General features: G+C 45.4%; 1 protein-coding gene across 1 annotated transcript; it reads right to left on the reverse strand.

Moving 5' to 3' along the window:
* Nucleotides 1-664: 664 nt before the first annotated feature.
* Nucleotides 665-9,007, reverse strand: tekt3 (tektin 3). Its single transcript, XM_031561723.1, has 7 exons — nucleotides 8,435-9,007; nucleotides 7,044-7,127; nucleotides 6,136-6,206; nucleotides 5,505-5,648; nucleotides 4,703-4,925; nucleotides 2,136-2,290; nucleotides 665-881 (listed from the first exon to the last, which is right to left on the reverse strand). Exons 1-7 carry the CDS (start codon nucleotides 9,005-9,007, stop codon nucleotides 665-667), a joined length of 1,467 nt encoding a protein of 488 aa, XP_031417583.1.
* Between the last annotated feature and the right edge of the window lie 282 nt (nucleotides 9,008-9,289).

Consider the following 9,289-nt stretch of genomic DNA (forward strand, 5'->3'; position numbering starts at 1 on the left):
CCATGAAGCATATTTGGGGCCTCTCTCTCAGGCCTGCTAGAGGATCAAAATGAATAATTGACATGTCACAAGCATAATTAACCTTACAAATAAAGTTCAGTAGTTCTTTATGAAGCCTAACGACCTCAGCAGAACCTTTTCCACATGTGGGACATTTCATTTGCAAGAACTATTTTTGTTTCCAAAAGGTAGTTCCTGAGGGAGACTTTTTAGAACACTCACTCAAAGAACCCATTGGACCTATAAACCTCTTTTACTGAAGGAAGCCCAAGAACACTTGAACATTCTGAACTATATATCTCCCTGTAGTTTTCTCCCAGGTGTATCAATGTGCTTGCATTATTTCCCAGGCATTATCCAACGACCCCCTTCTCCCCTTCTCCTGCAGTTAGGCGGAGCCCACTTGTCAAGCATTTCTCCAGACCAAGCTGTTTTGCAAACACAACATAATGTGATTGGAGAAGCCCCTCCCTCCCTCCCTTAAAGTGACTCTATTCTTTCACTGTCCTGGGTTCAAGATCAAAGCCAATTGCATTCCACTTGTAAATAATAGTTTGATTATCTCATCATCATCATCATTACCCGCCCACCCACCCACCCGGCTCCTCCACCCGGTTCCTCCACCCGGTTCCTCCACCCGGTTCCTCCACCCCTTCTTGAAGACTTAGGAGTAGCCCACCAGGCGAGGCGTGCTGGGGAAGGTCTTGCGCATGCTCATGCACTTCTCCTGATCCAGGAACAGCGAGTTGGCTTTGATTGACAGGTCGTGCTCCAGCGACACCTTAGCCTTGACCAGGGTCTGCAGCGTCCCCTCGGCCTCCATCAGACGCTCCCGCAGGCAGTGGATGGTGTCCTCGATCTCACGCACCTCGCTCACTAACCTGGAGACAGGGGAAAGAGAGAGGGAGAGAGAGGGGGAGAGAGAGAGGGAGAGAGAGGGAGAGAGAGAGGGAGAGAGGGAGAGAGAGGGAGAGAGAGAGGGGAGAGAGAAGGGGAAAGTGAGAGAGAGAGAGGGAGAAACCCAGAGAGAGAGGTGATTAAGAAAAATACAGACAAGAAAGGGGGGAGAAAGAATGTGCGTGTGAGAGAGAGAGAGAGAGGGAGAGAGAAGAGAGACATGGAGTGAGTTGTTAACAGAAATATGAAAAGTAATATGAGTTCAATTTGAGAACCAGAATATGAAAGCATGTAACAGAAAGAGAGATCCAGAACGAGAGAGAGAGATAGATAGAAAGAGAGAGGGATAGAGAGAGAGACAGAGAGAGAGAGGGAGAGAGAAAGAGAGAGAGAGAAAGGGGAGGACAGACAGATAGAGTGAAAGAAAGAACAGGCTGTGCTGTACCTCAGAACTCAGATCCAACACTATCAACACTCATTTTTGTTCATTCCTTCTCAAGCCAAACCACACTGATTACACATCCATGGAGGCTTTGGGAGAAATGTGCTGTGTACACCAGACCAGTCGTGACGGCCACACAGTATTGCTATACTCTTGCAGAGTGAGATTGCAGTTTATTTTAGATAGCAGTCTGGTTATGTTTGAATTTAATTATGTGAAAATAACATAATATGTAACATCATTTAATACATTGTTTGACATAACAGAATTGTCCTAATGTGCTTTATGTGTGTATGTATATATGCCTAGGTATGTATGTTTGTATGTATGTATGTTTGTATGTATGTATGTGTGTATGTATGTATGTATGTATGTATGTATGTATGTATGTATGTATGTATGTATGTATGTATGTATGTATGTATGTATGTATGTATGTATGTATGTATGTATGTATGTATGTATGTATGTATGTATGTATGTGTGTATGTATGTATGTATGTATGTATGTATGTCTATGTATGTGTGCGTAGATATGTATGTATGTATGTATGTATGTATGTATGTATGCACTGGTTTGTTTGTTGTTTGTTGTTTGTTTGTTTGTTTGTTTGTATGTGTATGTGTATGTATGTATGTATGTATGTATGTATGTATGTATGTATGTATGGATGGATGTATGGATGTATGTATGTATGTATGTATGTATCATGTATGTATGCATTGATGGATGGATGAACATATGTACTGGTTTGTTTGTTTGTTTGTTTATTATTATTAATCCTGGTCCTGGTACCGGTGGTAAGGGTAGTCCCTGCAGAGCTCCACGTTGGGCCTGCGGGTCCTCTCCTCCAGCCTGGTCTGGGCCACCTTCAGAGGGCTCTCCTTGTCCCGCATGGCCCTCTTCAGGGACTCGATCAGCATCTCCGTCTGGAAGATCTCCTGCAGGGTCTGAGAGAGAGGAACGTGGACATTTTGTTTAGTTTGTTTATTTGTTTGTTTTTCCGTATTGCATTGCAATATCATGTTTAAAGTGATCATGTACCAAACAACTAATCTATGCTGGTATTGTATGGTAACACATACATGAGCGATGGTAATACAGTACATGCGTTGAATTCCTTAGATATAGCTATGTTCATGTTCTAGGCAGACTGGATGGCATGCAGCAGATGATAGAACGCTCATTACAACCAGGAGACTTGAGACTTGACTTGGATTTGAGACGAAAGACTTAAGACTTGACTTGGACTCGAGGTCAAAGACTTGAGACTTGAGACTTGAGACTTGACTTGGATTTGAGACCAAAGACTTAAGACTTGACTTGGACTCGAGGTCAAAGACTTGAGACTTGAATTTGACTCGAGGTCAAAGACTTGACTTGGACTTGACTTGTGAGCATCTCTGGCAGAACATTAACATCACAGAGGAGCAGCGAACAAGCGAACATCTGGGGGAGCAGCAAACAAGTGAACATTTCCTGAAGAGTCTGAGAGGGGACTAGAGGAACGTTTGCATTTCAGCCCTATCAAGAACCGGGAATAAGGAACTGTGTCTTGCAGGACCTGAGAGAAAGAGGAACTTGTTAATTACAGCTCTATGAAGAACCGAGAATAAGAAACCGTCTCCTGCAGGGCCTGACAGGAGGAGGAACGTGTGCATTACAGCTCTATGAAGAACCGAGAATAAGGAACCGTCTCCTGCAGGGCCTGAGAGGAAGAGGAATGTTAACAGTACAGGTTTCTGTAACAAACAGAGCCCACTTGAACATCTCATGAAGGATCAAGAGGAACATGAACATTTGAGACCACGTGTGCAGAAGGATAAGATGCGGATCCACAGAAATGCTGATCTAAACTTTACGGCACTGTTTAAACGAAGGCTAGTCTACATAATAGCCCTCTTGAGCTGCCTAGTGTACTGTAGGTACTGTAGTGCTGGACGCCTCCTGTTCTCTGCATCTTTTATTTTTAAGAGGCGATTGCAGCGTGTGCTGCAACAGCACTCATCTCCAAACCCCAGCAGTAGCATTGCCAATAGCTTCGGATTATCTAAACAAGAGTCTCCCTTGGCTACGCTGTCATCGCTAACACAAACAGCCAAAGGTACCGCCCCAGCGTGAATCAAAAGAGAATATCATGTGGTTTGGGTCCCACTCCCAAAAATCCATGTATCGCCATACTGTAAGCAAGCAGTGGCTGTGAGCTCCACAGATGACAGGAGGCTTATTAGCGGCAGCGTGCTTCCGGATAAAAAAGGGATGTCAGCGGATGGTTGAGAAAGATATCAAGCTCCGCAAAACCCGATTAAGATACCGGACAATGTCAACCAGTGTCTTATGTCAGGGGGTCTCTGTTTCCCAGCCCCAGAGAGAGGGGATAAGGCCAGACACGAGCTGAGACGTGGCTGTCTATTTTGAGGCCTCTGTTAAAACCTACTGTAGGGGTAAACCACATTTGGTGAGTTAGCGTGACATTGCTTGTAACCTGATTATGGTGATGGGGACTAAATGGAGAAGTTTGTGTGTGTGTGTGGTGTGTGTGTGTGTGTGTGTGTGTGTGTGTGTGTGTGTGTGTGTGTGTGCGTATTTGTGTTTGTGCGTATGAAAGTGTGTTTTTGTGTGTGTGTGCGTATTTGTGAATGTGTGTGTCTGTTTGGGTTTGTCTTTGTGTGTGTTGTGTTGTGTTGTGTGTGTGTGTGTGTGTGTATTAGTGTAGGGTGACTGGTCTAAACCACTCTAAATCTCACATGTGTCTCAGAAGGCACATCTTCCATTAAGACGAAACCTTGTTAGCTTCAAACAAGGAATTCAGCCAGGCTTCATCGCTAACCTCGTTAGCCGCGGTAAGCATGGAGATAGACCACATAGAACGTATCCTTTGCACACGTGATGAACACCATCAGGTGCTTAGCTTGGTGTCTGACTCATTCTTCAATGAAAAAAGGGGGATTTTGTTTGCTACATTTTCAGTTAATGAAATAATACACGGTTTTGCACATTTTCAAAACTTATAAGATAATGAAGTGAAGCCCAGCTTTAGATATAATAACATATTAAAGCAACATTAACATTATGTTAACATTACATAACATTAATTAACATTATTAATAATAATATAATAATATGACTACTACTATGACAAATGACTCTTTGCAATGTTCACACAAGTACTAGACTATCCAGGTCATGCTATGACAGCTAACTCCTACAGAGCATAACATTTGTGGCTTTCAGCAACTCGATTTCCTGGTCAGTTTTTCTGTGAGTGGCGAACCTTAGCCAGGTGAGTGGCGTACCTTAGCCAGGTGAGTGGCGTACCTTAGCCAGGTGAGTGGCGTACCTTAGCCAGGCGAGTGGCGTACCTTAGCCAGGTGAGTCTGAAGGCTGTTCTTGGCGTCGGCGGTCTCTGAGATGCGAGAGGTGAACATCACGTTGACAGTGTTGAACTGCTTCCACATGTCGTTGGACGTGCCGTTGAGCAGGACCTCGATGTCATCCCTGAGTTTATGCGAAGCGGCACGTTCGCTCTGGGAGTGCAGGATATTGTTGTCCGTGAACTTTGTCCAAGTGTCAGGCAGAGACAGTCTGGGGGAAAGTGTGTGTGTGCATGTGTGTTTGTGCGTGCGTGTGTTTGTTTGATAGGGGGGGGGGGGGGGGTCAATACAAATATCACCATCATCTGAATGTCTCACACCTTGAGTATTTATAACTAGTCATGCATCTAATAACAGACCTCAATAAACATAATAGGTCAAGCCAGTATATCATCAAACATATCTATTTGCATCTGATCTGATCACAAAACGCACTATACTGTACATGTCAGTGTTTGCCACCTCGATTAAACCTATAAATCCAATCAACAAATCTGACCTCAATTTTATTTTCATGAAGAAAAAGGAGATACAAGCCACCATGTCTTAACACTGATAACCCTCTCCTTGAAAGCGTTCCATTTAGACTGAATCCTTGCATACATTCCTGCTCTAATGTCAGGGTTATATGTGATCAGGACTCACAATAGGATCACTGATCAATGCCCACTTTATTTTTACTATCAAATTATATCTATTATTATTATATCGATTTTATAATGCCATATAAAACGACGTGACAGAACTTAACCCGATCTAAACCCGACACCGACTCTCGATCGGCACTCACGATGGGTCGAGGCGATCGATGCCCCTGTAGTAGCTGATGCCGTCGGACGTGTTCCTGAGATGGTGGCACCTGTCGTCTATGCGCTGGGCGGCCACCTTGTCACTGACGTCTCTCTCCAGCTCGTGCTGGGCGGCACGGTCGGAGCTGAGGGGGAACCACACCGAGAGCAGAAATAGATGGGTCAGTAGGTCAGTGGGCGCCGGAGGTTCAGGTGGTTCATCCCAGCGTTGCCTGGCAACCACACCGATCTAATAATAAGAGCCAGACCTTCACTGGACACTGGACTGGTCATTTTACGCTTTGGCCAATCACGTTTGGGCTTCAGCTCGGCTAAACAGCGGCAGAAATGAGTTGAATCACCTATGCTGAAGTGTGTATTCTGAGGCTAAAGTCGACAGCAAGTTACAGTAAACGTAAGCATGTGCATATGTGCCCCCTGACAATCAAACCAATGACCTTGCTGTCAGTGTTTATGAGCACTAATAACTAACATGTTACAATGAATACATATATCAAATGCACAAGAGTGGGATAATGAGGTGGAGTTTGTATAGTTGGCTTATTACAGTGTACACAGCAATAGGTTGTATAGCGGCTTGCTGCGTTAAGATGGTTTGGTAACGTCACTCACGCCAGCTGAGCCACAGCTCGGTCCAGATGTCTCCTCATCCTCTCCTGGCATGACTTGATGACCTCCACTTCCTGATGTGACAACAGGGACAGATTTCAGTCATATCATTTAGTTTACAGCCTAAAAAAACACATTTAAGTGTGCAGCACTTCTTTAAGTCAACTAACTGACGACTGATAGTTGACTCTGGAATGGGTTTGTATCAGATCTGGAAGGAGTCATATTGATTGATTGATTGATTGAATTCAAAGGCCAATCCAGTTACTTTATCGGTCAGCAAAGTGTCGATTTTAATTGGGAAACTTCAGCTGATCTGTTCTTCCCGAAGGTGATAGTGACTTCCTTGTCATATAACATTCTATGGAGTAAGGTGGCATTCACACGAACACTTTTTTCGCCTCCAGGCGTCGATTTGAATTGCTTGTCTATGGAACGCCATGACTAAGGAAAAGCTCCATCGTTATGACTTGCCTAAAGTTTATTTGAGCAAGGCACAAGCAGTCAAAGTTAAAAAAAAAACCAGTTTAACTTCAGGGTTGTGTTCTTTTCAACAAAGGGTTGTTGCTTAGCTACCTGTCTATGCTATGCCAGGGAGCTAGCTATCTATCTAAGGAAAGTGTATCAAAGCAACAACAGACATGTAACCAATTTCCACCTGGCATTTTTTCCACATTTTGGAATATTAGCAACCTGTCTCGCGTTTTAGAGACAGAAAAGCATGTCAGTGTGACGCCACCTAAGAGTGGAAGGCAAACAATCTGGTCAAGGTCCGTGCCAAGGCTGGGCCTGATGTGTTCCTCCTTCAGAGGGCCAGCTATGGTGTGACATAGGCATAGGTCCCATAGGTCAAAGGTCAAAGGTCACTCGGGGGGCGGGGGGGAGTGGGGGGGTGACACGTGAAACACTACCCTTATCAGGTCTTTCTCCACACCGTCATGAACCAAATCGATGGACATCCTCTTCTCTCTGTGGTACAAGCACTCCTGAGCCACCTGGGGAGGACAGGACAGGACACACAGCTCAAAAGATGCTCCAGCATAAAGGAGTTAAGCAACAAACCCAACCTGGGCATAGTACACACTTTAGCATGCAGACAGGCCATTCTAGCCGGTCTGAGAACGGGTGACAAAAATGTAAAATATAATTAAAACGTCCAATAGGGTATTCTGTTGCCTCAGATGACATGTACTTACAATTCTCTCAAGGGCTTTTTCAAATTAATCGAGAACAGCTGTTGGCACTGTCTTTTGCGTGCTTTAGCAGAACAAATGTTCACTTGTAAAGCGAAATAGGAGAATAGAAGTAAACTGTGTTGTGGTCTAATAGAAACATTTTTGCCTTTCATGAATATTCTCTAACATTGTGATGAAGCTGTCTCCTAAAAGCACCCACAGGACCATTCAAATGACTGCAACCTTGTGAAGAGTTTTGTCTATGTTGGCTCACTGTAGCCATATGTTGCCATATGTAAACACAATACTACAGAGAGCAGTAATACAGTGATTAATGGCTTGGGCCCAGTCTTGACAGTGATGGATGACATTAAGTACTAAATGGCTGATCCAAGGCGCAGTGTCCGTGGCGTGATTGAGGGTGCAGCTCCAGAGGTTTCGGTTACCTGGGCCTTACACAAGAAAGCCTCCAGATATCTGATCCCACACCACCGTTCCCCAGCTCTGTCACTGGATCTTTGGGCTGGATCTAATGCCTACATGTCTAATGGGGCCCCGGCATAAAGGAAATGACCACTGCTGTGTTCTGGATCTCCATTGCCTAGCAACCGCTGCAAAACAATAGCCAGCGGAATGACCTCCGGCGAGACGTCTCTATGGCAACTGATCTGATGTGTCCTGTGATGCTGCTCTGAATGTGCAATTTACACCCGTTACTTGTTTAGAGACAGACATTGAAAGTCATTAAATGTCTTGCATAAGGCAGAAGTCTGTTTTATTTTCCTCAAGTCTTTTTTGGATATAGCATTAGAAGATCAAACAGGTCACAATGGCAAATGTGGAGATTCAGCACTAGGAACTATCTCAACTAGGTATCTCCAGGTATCGCAAGAAGAAATGCCTTGACTGCTCTATGTAGATGCACTCAGAGATGTTGGTGACAGAACAACACACAACTTGCAGAAACTTGAAAGTGACCTCACACATTCCCCACAGTTAGGCAGCTTTCTGGACCATTACGCTGTCAGGTGGGTCATTACGGACTTCTCTAAGACAGTATACATAGAAAGGTAGCCATGGTAGCATGACTGAGAATGAAAACCTGATAGGCCGATCTCCTCTCTCACCTGTAGAGGAGACTCGGTCTCGGCCAGGGCTCTCTCCAGCCTCCTCTTGACCTCGGTCAGCGCGCTGATCTCCGTCACCATGTTGTCCACCTCGTGGCTCAGCTCCGAGCGCCAGAAGGTGATGTCGTTGAGCCGCTCGCCCAGGTTGCGGCTGGTGGTGTCCTGCGTGCGGCGCGTCAGCTGCTCCTTGTCCTGAATCAGGCGCACCGTGTCCCGCCGCAGCCGCTCCGCGCTGTTCCGCGACGACTCCGACTCGCGGTAGTTGCTCTGGTTGGACTTGTACCAGTCCTCCGGCATGTAGCGCGCGCTCAGCGCGGTGCGGTTGGAGGGGAAGAACATGGTCTTGGCCCGTACCAGGTCCAGGGCGTCCCTGGGGATGGCGGAGAGGGAGGGGACAGCGCTGCCGGTTCTGTAGTAGGTGTTAGTCCTCCAGGGCATGTTGCCGTTCTGGTTCCCAGTGGAGATGGGTTGGGGGCTCCGGTAGCTGGACGCCATGGTGGAGATGGCTGGCAGGAAGTGGCTTGTCTTGGGACGCGTGTACGTGGTCATCTGGGTGGATCCTAAGAGCTCCATATCTGTATCCACAGACTACAAACTACTGAATGGCAAATATTACATTACGTTTGTGCAAACGTGTGTGTGTGTGAGTATGTGTGTGTGAGTGTGTGGATGGATATAGGAATTTTATATATTATCTGGTTTCAATAACCCAATTCCCAGAGAGGAGAATACGGGTAGTAGATTTTTTTCAGCTGTTTGAAACTCGAACTACATCTCTGTGTGTGGAGGTCGGAACGCCAGCCAATGAGAGATTATGGGAACTTTAATACAACAATTACAAGGGAATGCCTGAAA

The sequence above is a fragment of the Clupea harengus genome, chromosome 23 (genome assembly GCF_900700415.2).
Source record: "Clupea harengus chromosome 23, Ch_v2.0.2, whole genome shotgun sequence".
NCBI classification, from domain to species: domain Eukaryota; kingdom Metazoa; phylum Chordata; class Actinopteri; order Clupeiformes; family Clupeidae; genus Clupea; species Clupea harengus.